Source organism: Epinephelus lanceolatus, chromosome 14 (genome assembly GCF_041903045.1).
Source record: "Epinephelus lanceolatus isolate andai-2023 chromosome 14, ASM4190304v1, whole genome shotgun sequence".
NCBI classification, from domain to species: Eukaryota; Metazoa; Chordata; class Actinopteri; order Perciformes; family Serranidae; genus Epinephelus; species Epinephelus lanceolatus.
Window position 1 is genome coordinate 44126656 of NC_135747.1, and position 24197 is coordinate 44150852.

The window sequence follows — 24197 nt, forward strand, 5'->3', positions numbered from 1 at the left end:
CACACATATATATAGTGATGTCAGCGGCGATGGTGAGTGTTGTCCTGTAATGTGCCCCAGACTCTGATTGGCGCCATCTCTCGCATCACTGAGGGGAGGCGTCATAGTCCGTCTACATATTCTGACCTCATCAAGGTCATCATGGTCGCTCCTCCCGAACACGGGCAGCGCCGCTCTGCAGCCGCCTCTGATCAGTGTATAGCAGGGATCCAGCGCAGGAACAGGACAGCAGCTCACATTTGCACCGTCACACCAGTCCTTCAAGCTCACACCTCCTCACCTTCTCTCCCAGAGTCCTCTGCTCAATTAGTTCAGCATATAGAAGAAGAGTCAGCTGTCCAGGATTTAGCCAAGTTTAGATGAATCAAAGGATTTTACAGCTCCTGATCTCCTGTTGGAAACTGATGCAGCACGTTTATTATCCAGCACCTGTACAGCTGTGAGCAGGATGCTAGTTCGGCTGGTGCTCATCGTCTTCAACTTTTTCTTGATGTGTACCGATGTTTAAATTTGAAACCTATGATGTGGCCAGCGAACGGAGTCGTAGGAGACTTTACAGACTGGTGAGCCACACACTACCACCATCCAACCCTAACCACAAAAAGCAACATCAACACTTGCAAAGAAGAGCACAAATTTAGCAGAGCGGACTGAGAGGTGACTGGAAACATCCACACCTATCAAAGTCACCCTGTGACTCTGCAGACTCCGTGAAGGTGATGGTTGGGTTGGCTCCAATATGAGATGATGCTTTGGTTACAAACTGGGCTCTTCCATCCGTACAGGATTTTGGTTTTGTGTGGAGTACAGTGTCACCTGAAGGGACGTCTTTCTAGATTAAATGTTTCAGGCTGAGGGTTTGTCATAAATCTGAGCTGCAGAGAACAAATGATACGATGTATGCAATCATTTTGTAAAGAGTTGTTCAGATGGAATTTAAAACCAGATTACATCATAGTTCCCAACTAAACTATAACTGACTGTTTTTTTTTTGTCCTTTCAGCCATCCTGTACACTTCCTGCATCCTGGTGGGCATCTTCATCAACAGCAGTGTGCCAATATTCTTCGAGCTCTTCATTGAGACCGTGTACCCAGTCCCTGAAGGCATCACGTGTGGAGTGGTCACTTTCCTGGGGAACCTGTTCACCGGTCTGCTCCTCTTCTTCCTCACCTTTTACTGTAAAGGTAAGGCACGTATAAACTCCTCGCTGCTTTAGAACTCCTTAAAGATTTAACTGCATTTATTTGTTCATTTTCTGTATCCACCGGTGCCCATTTATTGTCGTGGGGGGTTTGATAACACCACTTAAATATTTCTTTTGTGTTTATTGTCGATTTAAAAAAAAGTCTCAACCATCTGAAGTTTTCACTCCATTCAGACGCTTTTCGTCCGCCTGCAGGTTTCTCTCAAAAGCCACAGGCTCCATTGTTTTCAGAAATCTATTTCAAGTCCCTGCAGATGCTGCCAATAAAAGGCGGACGGTAGGAAAATTAGGTTACAATGCAATTGACACAATCAGCACAAAGAGAGAAAAACTCCCTGATGTAATTCAGCCGCTTGTTTATCTCCGAGTTGGCTGCAAAGTTTGATGTAAAGATTTCAGCCCACAGCAGAGAGGACAGCGTGTCGCCTGCTTCTCCTCTGCCTCCGCCGGCTTCCACAGGAGAGAGCAAAATCATAAGGAAACCGAGCTCAATCATCCATGTGAGTGCCTGCGTGTGTGCGGGCTGTTTCTGGTGTGTATGCAGAACCATGTTTCGCTGGGTGAATCCAGCTCCACTGTGATCTTTGCCCATCTGTCTTCACTTTCATTAACCTTCCCTCTAAGTTTTTCAACATGGAGGCACCAATCACCTGGAATGACGGATCCATCTCTGATACTTACTCCGTCTTCCTGTTTCTTTAGTAAATAAGAGATACATTTTCACACCCTCATGAATATTCACCAGCTTCTTCCTCCTCTGCCAACTCCTTCTGATTGCTACGAGGCTGCTGACAGCTGCTGCCTGACAACTGTATCTTGATCCTGCCTTCTGGGTTGTGTTGCCAGTGCAGGTGGATATTATTATTGTTTGACCTGAGCAGCCGTGGGGCCCCGCAGCCCTCGGGGCGGCTAACAAGCATGACAGCCGCGGCACAGAAGCAGCTCGTCTCATGGAAAAAAGCAGAAAACAGCAACATGTACACGACACAGAGATGTTAAGGTTACAGCCAAGGATTGTTGTCATCATGGATTCACCTGTTGATCATATTCTGATTAAATCAGGGCTGCAGCTGTCGATTGTTTTAGTGATCAAGTATTCTACCAATTAATCCATCGATTAATCGAGTAATTGAATAAGAAATACTTTTGTTTTATTAAAGAGAAATAGTTAATATACAAAAGAGAAAATAAAGCAGGTTTCCTCAATTAACACACAACTGGTTTACTTTGTAAAAAAATGTTTTTGTGTACAGTAATGAGGCTCCAGTCGCTACTTACACAACCTGATATTTTGGTTTTGAGGTTATTTTATGCATCGCTGTGAGGGAAGTACTGTAGATGTGTGTGTATCATAATTATAACATGACTGACGCTCAGGCTTTCACAACTTGACTGCATCATTTAATTTTCTGTGCTTATGTGCCAGTTATGTTAGTTAAGTTTTGCACAAAAAAAAAAATCAAATTCTGCAGTCAAAACCACAGAGTTCCCCACATCATTAATTTGTGGCGGCACGCCACAATTAAAACATCTGCCGCCATGTTTTTATTTTCTATATTTGGAGCTGGACTGTTTATTAAATGTGCTTTAAGATAACGTTCATATAGCATTGCTCCACACTCACAGCACAGAGCGTAGTCCGGGCACAGACGGAGCAGCAGAATGCCTGGCATCTCAAAAGCGAAACTTCGCTGGGTCTAAAAGTTTACTGTCACTCACAGACAGCTGCTCCTATCATCCATTGATCTGATTAGCTGTGATCGGATTGACTGATCAGTTATCAAACCTGTGACTCAAAACTCCACAAACTGCTACTGAGGGACAAAATAAAGAGAGTTCTGTCTGTGCTGTGTTCACGGGCCTGCAAAACCTCAGAATTTAGGAGTTGGACGCACACTCGCAAGGACACAGGCAAGAAAAAAGTGTTAGCAGCCCCTCCTCCTATCGTCAGCAGCTACCACCACACATAGATCCTAATTCTGTTGGAAACACCGCACCATCTTGATTTACCCTCTTGAAAAGGAAGCTTTTCTGATTTTCAACCAGCTCTGTGTCACCACAGTTTGGGCAGTTTGTGCAGATGAACAGTGTTCGGCTGCTGGTGATGCGCGGGGTGCTCCTGGCACTAGCAGCCATAGGAGAGGCAGAGCATTGCTCATTTGCACTTAACGTTTCTCTCCTAATTACAGCAACACGGAGATGGTTAAAAATCTGCATAAGTAGCCGTAATATACATACACTCTTTAGGATTCTTCATCTCAACTAGTAATCATATTGATTTATGTTAAATGCTAACTTTAGTGTTACCTTGTGTAACTGGACGCTTCCTAAAGCATTGACGTCGAGCCATTATGGGAGGCTAGTTTGGTTTTACAACAGACGCACTGTGCAGACTTTTGGTTTTGTTCCAGCTTAAATTGATCCCAAACTTTCTGTCATTTTCTCCGGCCTGTTTCTTCTCATCGCCCTTATTTTCATCGTCACCTCTTCACAGCATGCGGGCGTTGTTGCACAGTAGTAATAATTTGTGTGAAACGCAGTATGCTGTGTGTAGGTATGTGGATTTAACAGAGCTTTGATGCAATAAAATTGCACCTATGATTTCCAGTTATCTCGTTACTCAAGTTTCTCTGGAGTCGATTCAGCCGGCGATTAAGTGATGAATAGTTTGACTATAACATGTCAGAAAAGGTGAAAAAAGGTCCATCAGAGGTTCTTAGAGCCCAAATTAATGTCTTTAAATTGATCAACAAATTGTTCACTTGTTAAATTTATTTTTTATCCGTCTGTGTCCTAATATTCCTGAGAGAGAAGTGTGTATGAGCTCAGTCGTACTTTAAGGATCGAACTGTAGTCCTTTATTTTAGGAGTCGAGGTGGCTCCCAGCTATTTAAAACCTTTACCTCAAAAAGCTGCCATATTTTCTCTGACACATCTTGGTGCCTCTGAGTCTCCTGTCTCCTGATCTCTTTGAGGAGACATTTTGGATTCTATATTTCAACATTTACCTGCTGCTGTGACAGCTTTCTTTCCCAAATAGATTTTTAGTGTAGAGATACTCTGAAGCTCTGATTGTTTTCCTGCCAAAGTGGCTCATAAAGAAGAGAACATTACCGCAGACTGCCAGAGCAGACATTTGGCACTCATTTGGTATCGATCTGCAGCAAAAAAGGCACTTCAAGAAAGTCATAATGTTTTATTTCAGGATTTTAAAATCAGATTCTTCACAAATAAATGATGTTTGTTCGGCAGCGTTTGCATCAGGAGCTGCTCTCGTGTTTTTGTTGTTTAAAATCTTGTCAGATTTAAATCACATTGCTGCACTTGTACTAAAAAAAAGACGTGATTCTGGAAAATTCTATAAATAAGGTGAATAATGAGCCTCAGTTTGAGATGGTGGAGTCCTTAAATGCACCTTTGTTGCAGGACTAAAGCCCTGGACTGAAACACAGAGCAGATGCAGGTTTGGCTCAGGCCAAGTCCACATGGACACAGACCTTTTTTTAAAGAAACATTTCACACCAGCGCTGCTATAAAAAAAAAAAATCCATCTAAATGAAAACAGAAGACAACAAAGCACTGTGAGCAGCATGTCAGGACAACAAGCAACCCTAACCCTAAAGCAACGCAAAGAAGAAGAAGATGTTGCCCAAACAGAAACCTGGAAAAAAGCCAATACCAGAGGTGTATGTATAGCAGTGACCTCTGTGGTGCATTCTGACGCCTCCGTTCCTCAAAAAAGCTGAAAATTATCTCTATATTTATGTGTAAACATGTGGAAGGTCCTGTTACCAAGATTAGAGCCAGCACAGTTTTGGCCATGCCCACTGTTGGACCCCCATCTACAGAGTAAAAGTAAATGAAACACTGCTGAACGCTGTAAATATTAATGTTACTTACAAAGAATAAAGCTCTGACGTCAGGGTGAGCCAAAGGCCAAGATAACAGACAGAACCAACCCGTCTTTACCAAACAAACAGACAGACAGTTATCAGGCCTGACTCCCAGAATAAACAAAACCAGGAAAAAATGGTGCTCAACAAAAATGACAGTTCACCCCTACAGCTTCGTGCTATGATGTAATTTAAGTGTTTATGCTCTTTATAATATATACAAGAGATGTAGTTCCTGGGAATATGCTACACACAGGTTGCAGGGGCTTCATGTAGCTAACATTAGCTAGCTAGCAACATCAGTTAGCATCACTAACATCGCGGTTTGAAGGCCCCTTGGATTTTATAGCATTTGTATTGTTGGCTGTTCGAGTGTTTTGAAACCCTGTACTTGCAGTGAGAAGTGTCGTCCTCTGCCGCCCCTGCTGCTGGTGGTGTGTGAGACGCCAAATTCTTGTAAACAATCCACTCTCACCAGTGTTTAGTGTACTTGAGATAAGCTGGGCCACCAACGATTCATCGGTTGCATCCTCCAAATTCTAGGAAAGAAGGCTGCATTTGAAGGAGCCTTTGAAATGGGGCAGCCTTGGTCGTGCTGATTTGACGCAGTCGGCCTTCCAACGCAGTCTTCGAAGAGAGACACAGCTAATATCTAACATTAAGCAATATATTAAGCAACTGTACCGGAAAGAGTAGCTTTATTACTGCCGCATTTGTCTGTCCATGTCGGCATGGTGTCTAAAATCAGCGCCGTTGCAAAGCTGTCATAATAAAGGGTCTCGTATCGGCCCTGTGACTCAATCTGTGAGAAGAACGCTCAGCTGTCAACATTGACCTTCATTATCATCTTGGACAACCTGGACATTAAATAGACCTGAGTGTCCCCGCCCTGGACAGAGTTTAACAAAAGGTTCATTTTAACCTCAAACACTGTTTGCGTGTCGACAAAAGGCCAAAAACAAGCCACGTTTTAAAATATATCCGTGTACGTGTGGACGAGACCTCGGTATGTTTAACAGGGGGAGTTTGAAGGGTTGAGACTGAGGCTGGAGGGAGGTGGAGTGTATTAGTTTAATTTAGTTTCCACAGTAAAAAGGACAGAAGCCGAGGGGACTCAAACTGTTTGAAAGCTGTGGTCCAGATGACAAGCATGTATTTTTAAATCTGTGAGCTGATAGTGTGTCAGTGCCGTGATAAATCATAGATAAGACAGCGATATGTAGCAGGTGTGGATAGACAGAGTTATGGGTAGAAAGAGCAGCTGCAGGTAAACACACACACACACACACACACACACACAATCACAAGAGTAGGACTCATAAAGAATACATGATGTATCTTCGGGCTCGACACTTCTCTCTCCTGTGCTGAATGATGGACTGCCTGGTGTGAAGGTGTGTGTGAAGGTGTGTGTGTGCACTTTGTGCTCTTCTGTGGGTGTGTACGTATGTACTTGTTGTTGGATGCCAACATGTGCGTGTGTGTGTGTGTGTGTGTGTGTGTGTGTGTGTGTGTGTGTGTGTGTGTGGGCGAGCCGAAGGGTGTGTGATGTGCTCAGATGCATCCTGACAAGTTCCCTGCGACAGCCGCAGAGAAGATCAAGCTGAGATGATGGAGGCTTTTGCTGCTGTTCTTTTCTTCACTTCCACCCTGAAGTCATCTAATCGAGCTCGATGCATCCGAGCTTTCTTGTCACAAAGTTCACACCGCTGCTGGCGCTGTAATGTGAGCTCGCAGATAACTACCAGAGCGGTGGATTGCCACCAACTTCCTGCTGCACAGAGTAACTGCAGGTACAAAGTTGTTGAAGTTACGGTTCCCGTCACATCAGCAGGAAACCAAACGCTGTGTGCAGGTTGGAGCTGTTGGTGCGAGGCGACATGGCAGTAATATGGATATCATGATGAAAGGTTCAGTATCTGTTAAAGGTGGTTATCATGGTAGAGAGATATATTTAGGGATGAGGCTGGTGTCGGTCTATAGTTTTGTTATTGTCAGCATATTCTGTGAAAAGGCCAAAACCAACAATGTGTTAGTCTCCTGATGCTTTCCAACTGCGCTGTCTGAGGATCAGTTTCAAGCCAGAAATGACTCCTGATTATCGAAAACTCTTGGAAAACTCCCAGTCTCACCAGGATCATGCTGTTGAAGCCTAAAATGTCTGATTTCATTGCGGCTCCTGTGATTCATCCGACACCAACATTACTCCTAACCATATATATATTTAATCTAACGCACCTGGATTCTGTCAGCACAGACAGTGAAACAGTTTCTATCATGGTGATTTGTCAACACGTTTCAGACATTCTCCAGGTGTGTTTTGCAGAACAAAAGTGTTTTTCAATGGAGGATGTTTGTTTGTGTTTCACCACAACAAACAGCATTGTTGCTGTCATGCAGAACATTACGCGGTCTTTAGCTGCAGTTTTTGTTGGTAAGTGTGAGATGTTAAGGTTACACGTCTGCATCTTCACAACCAGAAACAAATAAGTGAGTTTGGTCACGTTGTAATAGGGCACTGCTTTGATTGGTGAAACACACAGGTTGCTACGATGATTGGTCACATTTGTGGAATCGTTTTGGTGATTGGTCAAAATAGCAATGTTGTGCAGAATTCACAGGGATTGGTTGAATTTGCGTGAACTGTTGTGTTAGCGACGTCCTGTAGGAGCTAATAGAGGCTGGGTGAGACTTATTGTTACTGTGCATTCCCACCGAAAGCTTCATAGTCGCCTGCAGGCGCTCTGGTCGCTCTGACATCGTTCACACTGCCAGCTCCAGCAGGCCCTTGCAGCGGGCAAAGAGGCGGGGCCGGCTGCTGCAGATGTGTCCATCTAGGCTGACACGGCTGTGCACTTTACAAGGATGAACAAATATATCATTTATGTCTTCACTTTGTATTATTCATGACTTTCATTACACAATTCAAATAACACTAATAAACACAGTCATATAGCCTTTATGAGTCCTTTATAATTATGATTTTACTCTCCTGTTGGCGCGTAGGACCACTGAGAAATGTAATTGGTGGTAAATAAGCGGGAGGCCATGGATCGCACTTTCGGAAGCCTCCTTTGTTGCATCAGCGTATTTGCTGAGGAAACGCAGGGCCTGGAGCTGTCGGGCTGTCTGGGTCCACAGACTCGCGCAAACCCAGCAACTCCACGGGGAATTTCACCGGCTGCTACAGCTCCAGGAGAGCCCAGACCATGCTGATAAGTTTCTCCTCCATGCTCGTCTTCTCTTCCAATTTTCCTCGGCCTCGCCTTGAGGATCCCAGTCTGCAATTGGCTGCTGCTTTGGCGGCAGCGCTGCTCATTTGCATAAAGTTCAGCTCCTCTCAACTTCTACTTGACGCTCTGTTCGCTGGCATCGCGCCGCTCGCTGCAGCCGACGCCCCTGACGCCCTTCGTTGCCAGCATGCATTGAAAATGAATGGCTGCCGGCCACTTATGACGCTCATGAAACTTTTGGTGGGAATGCACAGTTAGACGATGGAGGCCCTGAGTACACTTTTGGCGCCGGCCTTTAAAGCGCTGCGTTGTCACCACAGAGACCTGGAGCCATGCTCACAGTGCTCACTCCGTGTCCAGCTTCCCAGCTTTGGGCACTTCCACCATCTATCTTAAGTTGATCCCGACGGCTCCGTGGAGCTTCGTCCGGCCTCTGGGACTTCATGGCACTTCGGTCTCTTGTGTAAACCAGGTGTTCTCATCCAGATGTGCTTCCGATATTTGGCACTGATGGATTTAACCTCAGTCAGTACCTGTGAGTTCAGTCAGTAACCTTAAAGACGCCAAGTTTGGCACCCAACCCTAACATGGGCTGACTAGTGCGGGACATACTGCAAAAACTAGGGCGGCAGGCAGTTACCAAAGGTCCGACATTGACTGACAGGCGACAGTAGGCTGTATCTGCATCATAATTCAAGATCAGCAGCTTCCTCACTAATCATGAGCAGTAACAACGAGTTATTGAGGGGAAAGTCTTAGAGTATGGTTGTGCAGAATAAGGTGTTAATAAGTGCTTTATAACGACTAATTAAGAGGCAGTTTGTTAACAATATGCGCACTAATAAGCAACTCATTAATGGTAAATGTGTGTACCTTGATATAAAGTGTTAACAGACACAGTGTGTGTCTCTGTCAGGGTGTGAAATAACATTAACTGTGGTAGAAGACAGATTTTCAGGATTTTGCACACGTCTGCTCTGCGTCTGCTGGAAAATCGACCTGGATGTAAAAACAGTGAGACAGTAGTGTTTGGAGATCAGCTGTGCTCTGCTCTCCTGAACAGATCACTCCTGTGAAGATTAATTTGATTATTATGTAAATTCCCCTTGGAAGTATTCTAGCGGGCCGTCTCATTACTCTAATTTCCTCTCAGTAGTCCCATAATGGCTGTAGCAAATAATATGCAGACTTCAAAACTGATGAATCTTGCATGAGCCTCGTCTTTTCGAAACCCTTCCACCTCCTGATATTGGAAATTGGCGGCCCTGGCCTTTAAAGATTTCCATCTATTTGCAGTTTACAGTTCATTTTAGGGTTTTCCTTTTGGCTGCCCACCGCCTCGTTATGCATTCGGAATTATTGCTGCCTTTCCCTCCGAGCGGAGAGGCGTTTATGAATTTACCTCCTCGTCCATTTTAATATCCCCGAGAGGCCGGTCTTGGTTCAGTGAGTCCTACATGGCCTCTTGACTCTGTTGTCCTGTTTTAAAAAATCCCCAAAGTCTCTGAAGCATATGACTCAGAAACATGAATGGAGCCTCGGGGCAATATATCGGCGCTTGTCGCTCTTTTTCAATTTCATCTGCTGTGTGTTTGTGTCATTTAGCGCGGCGCGGCGGGTGGAATACAAAGCAGCAGAGAGGTATTGTGGAGCAAAGGAGCCTCAAAGGTTTTGTAGAGGAAGAAGAGGAGGAGGAGGAGGAGGAGGAGGAGGAAGATGAGGAGGGAGGGGAGGAAGTGGTGTTGAGTTTCCGTTCAGCTGTGAGTTGTTAGAGTCTCCTGCATGGTGGGGGGGAGCGGGATTATTCAGCTCAGAGAAATAATTGCTGCAGCTCTTTAGTCCCGAGATTTTTTTTCCTTCCTCTCTAACTTTCGCATTCTCGTCAGAAGTGAAAATGCCTTTGCAGACTAACTTTTTCAACCCCCCATAAAGACTGTGGAGGTGTTTGAAAAAACAAACAGGCTGTCTTTGTAGAGCGCAGTCACTCCTGAGAGAATAAAAGACCTTTCATTTGTTTTCTTCTGTTTTTGAGAGAGTTTTGAATCATAAGTGAGAAACAACAGTGACAGAGTAAATGAACAGCGACACATTAACTCACTTTACACACACACACACACACTCGTGCAGTCATTAGGAGTAGTGCTCACCAACCTGTCGATCTACAGTAAATATTTCAACAAGCTCCTCTGTGTATCTGGAGATGTGACCCCGGTCATCTGGAGCAGAGGCTGCAGCCGAAGAGAAGAACTGAGCCGTATTCATTATAACGCTGCATTGACCTCAATTAAGACTGATTAAGGCCATAAGATGGCTGGCGGCCCACGTCTCCGTCTTCATCCGTAGCACCAATGTGCTGACGGTGGCAGCTGCAGTAATAGGCTGTTAATATGATGAACTGTCACAGTGTTCACGCCGACACTCTCGGAATACGATCACACGCTCACAGTCAACCTGGTGGAGTTAAAGACATCGCTGATCGATTGAGTCGTCGTTTGTGGCCGATGTCCAGTTGTCACGGTGCAGTTTGAACACAAATGCAGCCGGTTGAACAGCTCAGTGTCCTCATGGTCATCGCCTCCTCCTACAGTGAGCTCTTTTTTTACTATCTGATTACTATGAAACCTGAACATAACATTGTGTGACAATCTGTTGAATTCTGAATTCTGACGATGTAGAACCCGTTAAAATCAGAGATCATGAGCCCCGTTTAAACGATCTGTTGCTCATGGTCCAAAGTGCATGCTGCAAGTGTATTTAGGGCGACTCCAGCTCCATTTTTGCTAATTAGATGGTGCATAATTTGAGCTCAAATAAAGTGCAAAGGGGTTGCATTAAGTCCCTTCATTAATCACATTAATCATAGGTGTGTTTTGGGCGTCGAATGAAAATCAGAGGGTCATCTCCCATTCCCTTTAAAAACTCCCTGCACCTGGTTCACTGGTATTTACATGGTGTATTGGGCAAATTGTAGAAGGGACTAGTTTCCTGCTGAGAGTAAAGACCAATTCACAGTTTTCGCATCTTCGTGTCTGGCGGAGTCTACTTTGTTCTGTGTGACCAAAAAGGTCGTCATCCGCCCATGTCCAGGAAGGTCAGAATACCACATGGTCCAAACTTGCTGGACAATTTGACCAACATCTTCAGGATTGGAAATCCTGGACAAACACGCACAAATTCAGCAGCCGTCACACTTTAACTCAAAAAAAATAAAAGGGTTTCAGACCTTAGACGTATCCCTATACGTGTAGGCTTTATGTAAAGCTGCAGTTTAACTGAATAGTGAGAGCCAGTTTTGTTTTTATGGTTTTTGTCTATACGTCTGAAAATGAATTTTAAACACAATGTAGACAGATAGGCCCCTCGCTCTCTTGCTCTCATTTCCTACACTGTCACGTGTCTTTGAAGAGCTCCTTCCAGCCTGTAGCCTACATTTATATTTCAAGGATTGACACTGCTGTCAAGCGAGCCACTACCTTCTAATGTGGAGTCAGACAGCAGCTCTGCTCTCTGCTGTATTCACACTCGAGAGAACGTCATTAATACTTTGTCTTTAATGATAGAGTGTTTCACTCACCCACAACCCATCAGTGCGTCCCTGGGTGCATATAAAGCAGAGTGTATGAGTGTATGAACCCGCATGTCGCACCATTCTGACCAGGTTTCTGTTGGTCAGTGGCACATTCGCTTTCTGCTGCCTCAAAATAGCAATTAAGACCTGCACGCCCGTGGATGCACAGATAGGCGTGGGTACATTTGCTTCTTACACAACATGGCCGCTGGCCGTGAAAATGGCAACTGCGTCGGTCTGAAACCAGCAGTTTCAGTTGCTCCACGTTGTGTTAGCTTTGTTGAAGCTTGAGTTGAAGTGACACATTTCTAACTTCTCTTTTAAGTGCAACTTATTCAAAGTCTCCTCTCGTGAAGGTCACAAAGCTTTAATTCATTTTCAGTATTTAAGATGGTCGCCACAGCGCCACCATCAGGACCATGTCATTTCTTTTATTCCCATGAGTGTGCTCTCAATGGCTAGCACTAACCCTAAGCATGATCTGTTTGCCCCCCCCCCCAATCACAGCTCAGTGTGGCGGGACTGAGCGAAACACGTCAGGATTACTGTGCAGGAGCTGGGTAAGATGGAGGCAGGACAAAAAAGAGAAAGCAGAAATTCTCTTCAGCCACTTAATTATCAGCCGTTTAGATAACTCTGCAAAGTGCTTCAACAATCAATATGAAAGCCTAATCATCAAATTAATTAAAGCAAGCAGAAGTTAGAAAGTGAAGGAAGATTATGAGGAAGGATTTAAAAGATTCTGCTGATGTTATTAGTCTAAGCTTGAGTAGTCCCGTCACCTTTAGTGCTGCGAGGTTTCTAACAGGAAGCTGTGGCTGCTCACTGGATTACAGACCTGCAACACGACTGTATCTGTCCTTAAAACACTGATCATTAAAATCTAATCATCAACTTTAAAGCAGAGCCTGAACTGAGGAGCCTCCATGAATCAGAACAAAGTGACGTCTCTCCTCTCTCCTTCCTTTTATCTCATTTGCTCTAATCTTCTGCCTTCATCCCCTCTCCTCCTCCTCCTCCTCCTCGGTCCCTCTCCTGTTCAGACAAACTTTAACTGTTCCCTCAAAACTTTGCTCCAGTCGTGTCCTCAGAGATCAGAGGGTGGCAATTGAGCTCCTTGTCCATTTTTATCACATCAGCCGATTGAATTACTACAATTACCAAGCTCCCCATTAGCATTCATTTAAGGCTGCGGGCACAAACACAGACACGCACACAGACTGTGTGTCTCCAACTTTAAATGAACGAGACTTTGTCGGGCGCGCGTGTGAGAAAGCGAGACAGAGTTAGACGGAGGAGACGGCAGGTCAGATAAACACAACTCCATTAACCCGCCTCCACACCGGGTCTCCTGCTGTCCGGCTCACACACTCCTGATTAATGAGGCTGCTTCAGGAGTCTCAACACCTCGCCGCAAACACCCTCACCCAATCCCTCACCTCCTCTTGGGCCCCTTCTCCACCTCCCTACTGCCTCCATTTATCCTTTGCTTTCATCTTCACACCTCTTACCTTTCATTCTTTCTCCTCGTGCAGGCAGAGAGGGATCGAGCACAAAGGTTTCTGCCAAAACTCTTCATTTACCTCAAAGAGGAGGCTGTGTGCAGTCGGAGCATGGATGGATTACTGAGCAGGTCTACCGAGCACAGGCCCCCGGCCCAAAGGGTCAGGGGGGCCCCCGGCCTTCACTTGTAAAACGTTACTCAAATTAACACAGGAAGAGACTCAAAAACACCTCAGAGAGACACAAAACTACACAAAACAGACATAAACCTACCTCAAAGAGACACGAACGATGATGAGGAGACACAAAATAAGATGGATGAATGGATAGATAGATAGATAGATAGATAGATTACAAAATGTCTCCAAAGAGACACAACACTACCAAAAGTAGGCATCATTTACTTCAAAGAGACATAACTATAGCTCCAAGAGACACAAACAACTACAAAAAGACAAAAAAACAATGATAATGAGACAAAAACAACAACAAAGTGACACAAAACGACCACAAGGACACATACAAACAACACGACTCACAAAATAACTACAAAAACTGGGAAAACAACAACAAAGTGACACAAAACGACCAAAAAAAGACATCGTTTACTCATAATATACCTTGATAAGACACAAAATTACCTCAAAGAGACAAAGAAAATACTTCAGAGACCCAAATGACTACAAAGAGACACAAAATGACCACACAGAGATGCAAAGGAACTGAAGAGAGACACTAAATAACTACAAAAAGAAACAAAGCAACCGCAAGGAGTCACAAAATGACTACAAAGAGATAAAACTACCACAGAGACTCTAAATTACCTTAAAGAGATGCAAATGAACATAAAATAACTACAGAAACTGACAAAATAACCACAGAGACACGAACCAACTACAGAAAGATACAACACAACCACGAGAAGACACAGAAAGACTAAATAAAAACACAAAATAACCTCAGATAGATGTAAAATAAGTACAAAGAGACAAAACACCTCAGAAGGACACAAACGACAACAAAAAGACACAAAATGACCACGAAGAGATGCAAAGGAACTACAGAAAGACACAAGAGAACTACAAAACATTTCTGTGCCCAGGGCCTGATTGTCTCCTGATCCGTCCTTGAGTCCAGGCCTCAGTGTCTTCATGGTCTCGTCCTCTGACCAGTCCCGGGGGAACTCATTGACAATATTATTGACGACATTATGACAAACTGGTTGATTGGAATCGAAGTGGAGTCGTAGTGAGTGGAGTCACAGTGTGCTGCCAGAGGCCCCGGGGCCTCGCTGCGTGTTACGACCTGATTTCTCTATATTTAGTCTGGCTCGTTATCAGGAGCCGAGCAGCTGCCTGCTGCCACCACATCCTCCGTCCTGGCCGAGGAGTCGGCCCTCGCCGCGGAACGTAGATTCTGCCTAACGTCTCTGTCAGGACGAAGCCCTCAGACACCTACGTGGTGTGGAGACGGCCGGCTTCACAGCGAGGGCCACTCGATGCATTTGAAAGAAGGAGTGAATTGATTTGGGTTTGTCCAGGCATGTTGGTGCCGGCTGCACGGCGAAGATGTGAGCGCGTGCCTCGCCGAGGCTGAAGAAGAAGAAGAAGAGGTTATTTGTCTGATGAGTTAAGATGCCAACGGTTGAGTGCAGCTGCAGGTTTCCATCTGCCCTCCAGATTCAGCATCACTGCAGACTCTCCTGTGGTTAATGGAGCCTGAACAGAGCTGAGAAAATACAACTCCTCATTCGCCTCCATGTTTAGGTTCAAGTGGAGGTCAATGATAACAGGGAGCACTGCCAATATCTGTGAGTTATTCACTATGATTATGAACGACAGCTCAGGAGGGAGCTCTTATTTCATATACGGTATGTCAGGAATTCTTATTGATCAGCCATTAGTCCCATATGATACTCATAAATTATTCAGCTCATACTAACTCTCATTAGCTCTCTGCATCCACGTGCATGACTCACATGTCATTATGAAGGAACACACGGTCGTACTGAGGCAGTGGTCACTTCCTGTTTAAATTTTGAGCCAGTGTGATCTCTTTTTCCTGCATTAATCCACAGTGATTTCACCTGCTGAGTAATTTTTATTCTGATTACTCTACAAAGGAATTAGAGCTCAATGTTATGCTCATATTTATTATCATTATGTATTTTATTTTCTCTATTATTCAAAGCTGGAGGCAGAAAAAAAAAACAGCAGAATTTGAACATAGCCCCTCCTCCTGCAGCTCTCCCGCCTCTGTCCTAAGCCCCTCCCACCAGATGACCACTGGCATATGCACACGACCCAGTGTTTCTCATACATGACTCCTCGCCCCTGTCTCTGTTTATCAGACCACAAATGTGACAAGAGTTAGCTAGATAGCCACCTCACAGTCCTTCCACCTCACTCCCTGCCGCTGTGGACTGTTTCCACAGGAGGAGAGCAGGCAACAGCTCTGGAGCTTTGGTTGGTGGCTGTAGCTGCTTGAATTCTGCCAACACAAACCCCCAGCTGGAGCTGGTGTCCAGCAGCAGCACCGGGTCTAATCTGTGTAACAGCAGCAACAGAAAGTTTGCAGATTCAGCGGGGAGTCAGGCCTGTCTGGTGCCTTGGAGCCAGCGTCTACACCGGCTGGATTGTGGTTGTGGTGGCTGCTGACTCTGTCGCCAGAGCTGCTGCCTGCTCCCCTCCCAGGGAGGTGGTCTATGGCGGCGGGGAGTGAGGCGGAGGACACACTGTGATTTGAGGCTCTAGCTAACGTTAGCACATGCAACTCTCCAGTGGCTCGCTGTGGCTTTGACCAAAAAAATGATGTGAAAACGTTAACGATATGGTTAATTTTTTTAACATTTTAATTTTCTTAATCATCGTTGTCGGCCTCGAGTGATTCTTACATTCTGTAATTGTAAAAATGTGTCGCCTGCACATAGATTTAAAAATGTTTTAATATTTCATCAGTGTGAGTCAAATATGTGTCATGTATCTACAGCCTGGCGCCTTTTATCTCTAAATTTTGCAGAACCTCAGTAGCAGTGTCTGGTCTTGAGTTTCCCTCGCTAGTTCAGCTATAGATTCAAAATCTAAATCAAGAAACATCTCGGAGGAAATGAACAATTTAATATTGCGAGGACAGATTTGTTTGCTTTCATCACCAATGCTGCGTTACTTTAGACTTTATAGGCTGTGTTACCGTCGTAAAGCTAAAAAAATATTACGTGGCTCAGACTGATTTATTTTTGTTGTGTTTTTGCCAAACGTGGCTCTGTTGATAGTAAAGGTTGCTGACGCCTGGGTTAGCAGGAGGCTAAACTGTTAGCATCATGTTGTCTCCATGTCTGAAACTCTTCACTGATACTGACACGTGTTTTATTTAGTTTATTGTCAGACTCTCTTTCAGACTCTGTTTGATCAGTCCGTCTCTTTGTTGGGTTGCTCTGCAGTGGAGACAGTTGTTGGCAATGCTGGAACAGCAACTTTCTACTCCACCACTGAGTCAGGTTTTCACTGCAGAGACATGCATCTGCGTTTGTAGATCAGCCAATAGGAATGCTTTCTTTCTTAACTGACCTGTGATTGGTCAAAGTCTCTCATCATAGATTTTCTAAAGCCTAAACCCAGAGCCAAGAGCAGGAGCAGGAGTCTAGTCTCCTCTCAGACCACTTGAGTTACAATATGCTCAAAGCTTATTATGGGATGTTTGTCCACTGACAGCAGAGTAAATCTGCCTACTGCAGCTTTAAGTCCTGTGAATGTGATGTGTAGTTTAAAACATGCAGAACCAACAGTTCGATCCTTTAAAGCCAGAAAATACTTGATGGTATTTGTTGTTGTTTTTTACTGCTGATGCTGAAACTTGTGTTTGTGTTGTTTGAAATTTGTCTTGTCATCAGTTTTCTCAGTTATAATAACCGAAAACTACTTGATCTGTTTATGTGTATGATGTGATATCTCAGGTCTCTAGACTGCAGCTCATGTCAGTGTCTCAGACTGTTTGAGTTACAATGTGCTCAGAGTTTATTACGGGATTATTATGGGACACTGCCTGGTTTAACAGAGTCAAAGTGGTGAGTTAAAAGAAAGAAATTTCACCTGCTGTGTCCAACCAGCGTCTAACACTCTGGATACGAGCTGAAGCAGACGGCTCACAGTCTAACCCCAACACCTGTCTGTCTCTCTGTCTGTCTCCATGCAGAGCTGTCGTGGATGAACTGGTGTCTCACCGGCTCCTGCCTCTTCAGCCTCGTCCTCATCCTCTTCTTCAGGGAGTCTTACGACCGCCTCTACCTGGACGTCTTCGTGTCTGTGTGACACTGCTGAGGGGAAAAAACATCTAAACAAAAAGGACTGAATAATTTTACTTGCACATAAAAGAGGGGAAAAAGGAGACGAAGGGAAAGAGGAACTCAGATGTGTATATATCAGTAACCGTGGTGATGGGAGCTGTCGTATGGCTGCAGACGAGGACCAAGGAGTGATTCTACACCCATGTTTACTCTTTACACGTGATCGACTCGGCTCCATACGACTGTTGACACATCGTCACCTGTTTTTATATGTGTGTTTATTTGTTTGTATGTAAACAAACGTTTGTGAACGGTTGAATTTTGGTGACCAGGCGCGGCATGATGGACTGTTAGTACTTGTTGTTTACAGATAATGTTTAAAGTTCTCAGTGTCGCCCCCGTGTGGCCACTCAGCTTAAAGGTTCTGACTCCAGATCAGCCCCAAACCAGGAAGTGAAGGGGCGGTAACAGGATGGCTTCATCGGCCAATCAGCAAGCCCGGCTGTGCTGCGTCGGGGCCAAACAAAGGACCTTGTGGCGTTTTAGTGCCGCTCCCGACTGCAGGCTGCGACTCGCTGAGAGGCAAGTACTCACATCATGCTTCATCGTCTCTCCAGATGAATATATGCAAAAATTGTCTACCAAATTATCGACTGGACGCCGGCCGGAGACGTGAGCTGGAGAAAGCTCGTCGTCATGAGAGAAGCTGAAACTGTGAAACCTTCACATTTCAGAGTTCAGCCTGTTTATGATTAATCGTGTCAATTTACGGGAGATTTGCTTTTAATATAACTGAATAATGTTTTCTACAGATTTTTAAAGTTAGTTTTCGTCAGCAGTCTGCCAGTATTTATTGGAAATGTCTCAACACTAACACAGCCAACGCCCCGTTTCACTGAAACAGGATGTTTGGTGACGACTTCAGCCGCAGCTGAGGCGCGCTGAGGGAGATTATTTTACTACACAGACACGAGGATTACGTTAGAGTTGCCAAGCAGTTCCTCCAAAGCACCAGCAGGTGTCTCTGCGCCAACAGAGGGTCTGCTGACACACACACAAAAAACTGAAGGGAAAAACAAAGGAAGCTCTTTTTTTATTTCTTATTTTGGATTCCTTGACTGATAAAACTGGAGCCGCTCCCGATCTGGAGGGACACAACCTCAAAGAAACAAATCAAGGAGAAAAGAAAAACATCTGTCGCTTACAAAGTTTTTCTGCAACTTGTCGATGACTCTTCTTTGTGTCTTTGTCTCGCAGCAGCTATAAGAAGTGTTTTAATGTCTTCTCTTCTGGGGTTCGGCGAGGCTCTGTAATGTGTTTCCTGGTGCTTGTTATTTTTATTTTTTACTCTCCTTGTACAGAAAAGGTTGTCTCTTACCTACTGACGTGTTGCCTTAATTGCCCAGTGCTGTGTGTTCAGCCTCCCTCTCCTCCACACTGTGACTGTTTTATCTGTACATACTGTTAAAGGTCACGTCCTTCTGTCCTGCAGCACACTCTCTGTGGTTTCCCGGGCTTCGGGTTATAAATGTCCTCGTTCTGTGGAAAGGAAAAAATGTGACTGTTGAATATTTCCAGCACCTTATTGAAATAAACATTTTAAGATGAACTCTGCTGTTGGTTTCTGCTGTTAACACCATAAACACAGGTCATTAACATGTGTTGTGGATAATGTTCAGCTGTTTGACACAGAGCTGTGATGTTTAGTCCACGAATCATTTCTTCGTTTGTTTCTACTCTCGTCCACTCACTGTATTTACTGTCTTATGTTAGTGCTTCTTTATCCATCAGAGAGTTTCAGTGACCTTTAAACATTAAAGAGATAGTTCAGATTTTTGCAAGTGAGGTTGTGTGAATTATTTAGATGTCAGTCTGCACACCACTAATTTGGAGAAGCAGGCAGGAGTGCCGACACAGGAGCAAAGCAGTGGACAGCTGTGGACAGAGCAGCAGCAAAATGTATTTTAGCCACCTTAAAGAATATATATATCAACTTAAAGGTCCAGTATGTCAAATGTAGGAGGATTTACTGCCATCTAGGGGTGAGGATTGCAGATTGCAACAGGCTCAAACCCAAAACAAACAGAACAGGAGATTTAAACCAGTACAAACAATCAATAAAACAGTTTCATGTTACAAATCAGTGTTGATGCTTTTTGGCGTGTCAGAGACTGACACATTTTCACTGTGACCTCATCACATGTCCAAGTTTGGTCATGGACTTTCCACGTCCATATGACGTCCAAGGTACCCTGGGTGTGTTGGTTGTTGACATTCTGAGACAAATAAAAATAAAAGCACTACGTCAGTACAACACCACCAACTGATGGTTTTTGCCTTCAACACACACACTCGTGGTTACGTTTAGCCAACACACACACGTGGTTGCGTTTAGCATTTAGCCGACACACACGTGGTTACGTTTAGCGTTTAGCCGACACACACACGTGGTTACGTTTAGCATTTAGCCAACACACACACGTGGTTGCGTTTAGCATTTAGCCGACGCACACACGTGGTTGCGTTTAGCGTTTAGCCGACGCACACACGTGGTTGCGTTTAGCCAACATGCACACGTGGTTACATTTAGCGTTTAGCCGACACACACACGTGGTTACGTTTAGCCAACATGCACACGTGGTTACGTTTAGTGTTTAGCCGACACACACACGTGGTTGCGTTTAGCGTTTAGCGTTTAGCCGACACACACACTCACAAGTGATTAAAGCACAAAAAGAAAGCACATCTAGTTCTACTTGCTAAATATTGCTGTAATTCTAAAGTTGAAATTAATGTTCTGTGTTGGGAAAAAAAGAAAGTGAAAAATACAAAAAACATATTATATTCTGTGTTGGTACAAAATAAAAACGAAATAAATACACCACAGTGTCTCCATGGTGAAGGCATATATATAACCTCATAATGATAGTGATGCAAATAACCTAATTGTGATGCAGGCTGCAAAATCTGATGCAGAGGCGGAGGGAATATCACCTACTTGGCGGAGGTCTGCACTGTCTGAGTGCTTTTCTAGTTTAGCATATTTTTCTCCAGTGTTCTGACGTGTCCTCAGGAGTTCGATTTAGTAAATGTCTGCTGTCGTGACACCAGCTCACCCTCACATTCTCACGTCTGCTTCCCTGCCTCACACTAACTCTCCTGTCATCTCAGATCCTGCCACGCCCTCCTGCCTGCAGTCTAACCCCTTTTACCTGACCTTCCCCGCCCACCTGCACACCTGTACCCACTTTCCCCACCAATCCTGAAGCATATATCTCCGCCCTGTTCCCATTCAGTCTGTGCCAGACAGTGTGTTGTTCTTCCACCTGAGCGTTCCAGCCTTCCGTTCTGCCTGCCTGACTCGCCAGCTTGATGTCCTGCCTACCCATCGGACCACCGCCTGACCCCTTTGGAGAGGACGACCTGTTTCATCTGCCTGCCTGGACATTTGCCTCGTCTGTCACTGCAGGTAAACACAGACTTTTTACCTCACCTGCTCGTCTCTGAGTGTCTGAGTCGTGCACCTGGGTTCAGACCTGTTCCTCAGCTGCTTCATTACAGCTGCAGTGAGTTTTTCTGAGTGTTGTACTCTTGTCTCAGTTCATATGGATTCCTCTCAGAGTGTCTGTGGAACAAATTTGAGAGTCAGGAAAGACCTTCGCTCTGTTATTGTGTTATTAATGAATCAATCGAAACTCTTCCTGCTGTTTTCCGCTGCGATGGAGATATCTCAGCATGAGGTCAGACCGTAAATGTAAAGCTTTTAAAGAATTATACGTCTGCAGGCTGCATGCAGCTGAATGTGAACAGGGTCAGTCAGAGACGTTTGTGCAGCTATTAAAGTACAACTTGTACATTTTCCATCTCAACCCACCTCCTGACTGGAACTGAATTAACCAATCAACTCGTTCCTCTGATCTGCATCAAACCATCAGGTTGTGCTGTTCAGAAATTTTTAGTAGGATCAGGATCCAAAGAATCAGGATTATCCTGATCCCAGCAAGAGTTTGGCTTCAGGACGGATTTCAGGAACAAAATGCAATAAAATTTTAAATTGGTAAAATATATTTACATTTTTATACCTCTGCGCCAGAGACAGAAACCGACCAGAGAAGCTGTTCTTTCACGTCAGCATGAAGCACAGTTAGTTGGCGTCATTGTTTAACAGCACCCAGCAGCATCGGGGGAAATATGGTGGGACAACAATGAAAATGAAGGCAGCGAAAGTCCAACTGGGGTGAATGGGAGGGGTGATGATGGGTCCAACAACCATCGACTTTCACCCAGGAGGTCAGCGTTCACTTCCTGTAAGATTGTAAAGCCAAACCCTGTATGTGTAACCACGTGTGTGTGTGTGTGTGTCGGCTAAACGTAACCATGTGTGTGTGTCGGCTAAACGTAACCATGTGTGTGTGTGTGTTGGCTAAACGTAACCATGTGTGTGTGTTGGCTAAACGTAACCATGTGTGTGTGTGTGTGTCGGCTAAACGTAACCATGTGTGTGTGTGTTGGCTAAACGCAACCGTGTGTGTGTGTGTGTCGGCTAAACGTAACCATGTGTGTGTGTGTTGGCTAAACGTAACCGTGTGTGTGTGTGTTGGCTAAACGTAACCACGCATGTGTGTGTGGGCTAAATGTAACGGTGTGTGTGTGTGTGTGTGTGTGTGTGTGTGTTGGCTAAACATAACCATGTGTGTGTGTTGGCTAAACGTAACCACGTGTGTGTGTTGGCTAAACGTAACCGTGTGTGTGTGTGTTGGCTAAACGTAACCACGTGTGTGTGTTGGCTAAACATAACCACGTGTGTGTGTGTGTGTGTGTGTGTGTGTGTGTGTGTCGGCTAAACGTAACCACGTGTGTGTGTTGGCTAAACATAACCACGTGTGTGTGTGTGTGTGTGTGTGTGTGTGTCAGCTAAATGTAACCACGTGTGTGTGTTGGCTAAACGTAACCGTGTGTGTGTGTGTCGGCTAAACGTAACCATGTGTGTGTGTGTCGGCTAAACTTAACCGTGTGTGTGTGTGTGTTGGCTAAACGTAACCACGCATGTGTGTGTGGGCTAAATGTAACCACGTGTGTGTGTGTGTGTGTGTGTGTGTGTGTGTGTCGGCTAAACATAACCATGTGTGTGTGTTGGCTAAACGTAACCACGTGTGTGTGTTGGCTAAACCTAACCGTGTGTGTGTGTGTTGGCTAAACTTAACCACGTGTGTGTGTGTGTGTGTGTGTCGGCTAAATGTAACCGTGTGTGTGTGTTGGCTAAACGTAACCACGTGTGTGTGTGTGTGTGTCGGCTAAATGTAACTGTGTGTGTGTGTTGGCTAAATGTAACCATGTGTGTGTGTGTGTGTCGGCTAAACGTAACCATGTGTGTGTGTGTTGGCTAAACGTAACCATGTGTGTGTGTGTGTCGGCTAAACGTAACCGTGTGTGTGTGTTGGCTAAACGTAACCACGCATGTGTGTGTTGGCTAAACGTAACCACGTGTGTGTGTGTGTCGGCTAAATGTAACCGTGTGTGTGTGTGTTGGCTAAACGTAACCACGCGCGTGTGTGTTGGCTAAACGTAACCACGTGTGTGTGTGTGTTGGCTAAATGTAACCGTGTGTGTGTGTGTTGGCTAAACGTAACCACGCGCGCGTGTGTGTGTGTGTGTGTGTGTGTGTGTGTTGGCTAAACGTAACCACGTGTGTGTGTGTGTGTGTGTGTCGGCTAAATGTAACCACGTGTGTGTGTTGGCTAAACGTAACCATGTGTGTGTGTGTGTCGGCTAAACGTATGTATGTGTGTGTGTGTCGGCTAAACGTAACCGTGTGTGTGTGTGTTGGCTAAACGTAACCACGCATGTGTGTGTGGGCTAAATGTAACCATGTGTGTGTGTGTGTGTGTGTGTGTGTGTGTGTGTGGGCTAAACATAACCATGTGTGTGTGTTGGCTAAACGTAACCACGTGTGTGTGTTGGCTAAACGTAACCACGTGTGTGTGTGTTGGCTAAACGTAACCACGTGTGTGTGTGTGTGTGTCGGCTAAATGTAACCGTGTGTGTGTGTTGGCTAAACGTAACCACGTGTGTGTGTGTGTGTCGGCTAAATGTAACCGTGTGTGTGTGTTGGCTAAATGTAACCATGTGTGTGTGTGTGTGTCGGCTAAACGTAACCATGTGTGTGTGTGTTGGCTAAACGTAACCGTGTGTGTGTGTGTGTCGGCTAAACGTAACCGTGTGTGTGTGTTGGCTAAACGTAACCACGCATGTGTGTGTTGGCTAAACGTAACCACGTGTGTGTGTGTGTCGGCTAAATGTAACCGTGTGTGTGTGTGTGTTGGCTAAACGTAACCACGCGCGTGTGTGTTGGCTAAACGTAACCACGTGTGTGTGTGTGTTGGCTAAATGTAACCGTGTGTGTGTGTGTTGGCTAAACGTAACCACGTGTGTGTGTGTGTGTGTGTGTGTCGGCTAAATGTAACCACGCGCGTGTGTGTGTGTGTGTGTGTGTGTGTGTGTGTGTGTGTGTG

At 44.9% G+C, this 24197-nt stretch overlaps 1 protein-coding gene across 1 annotated transcript in view; it reads left to right on the plus strand.

Annotated features, from left to right (window-relative positions):
- slc49a4 (solute carrier family 49 member 4) overlaps positions 1 to 18757 on the plus strand; it is a 100568-nt gene extending 81811 nt beyond the window's left edge. Inside the window, exons 8-9 of the mRNA XM_033618141.2 lie at positions 1004 to 1186; positions 17595 to 18757. Of these exons, the coding sequence (XP_033474032.2) occupies positions 1004 to 1186; positions 17595 to 17710 (299 nt within the window). The 3' untranslated portion in view covers positions 17711 to 18757. The remainder of the gene's footprint in view (positions 1 to 1003; positions 1187 to 17594) is intronic.
- Positions 18758 to 24197: the final 5440 nt, after the last annotated feature.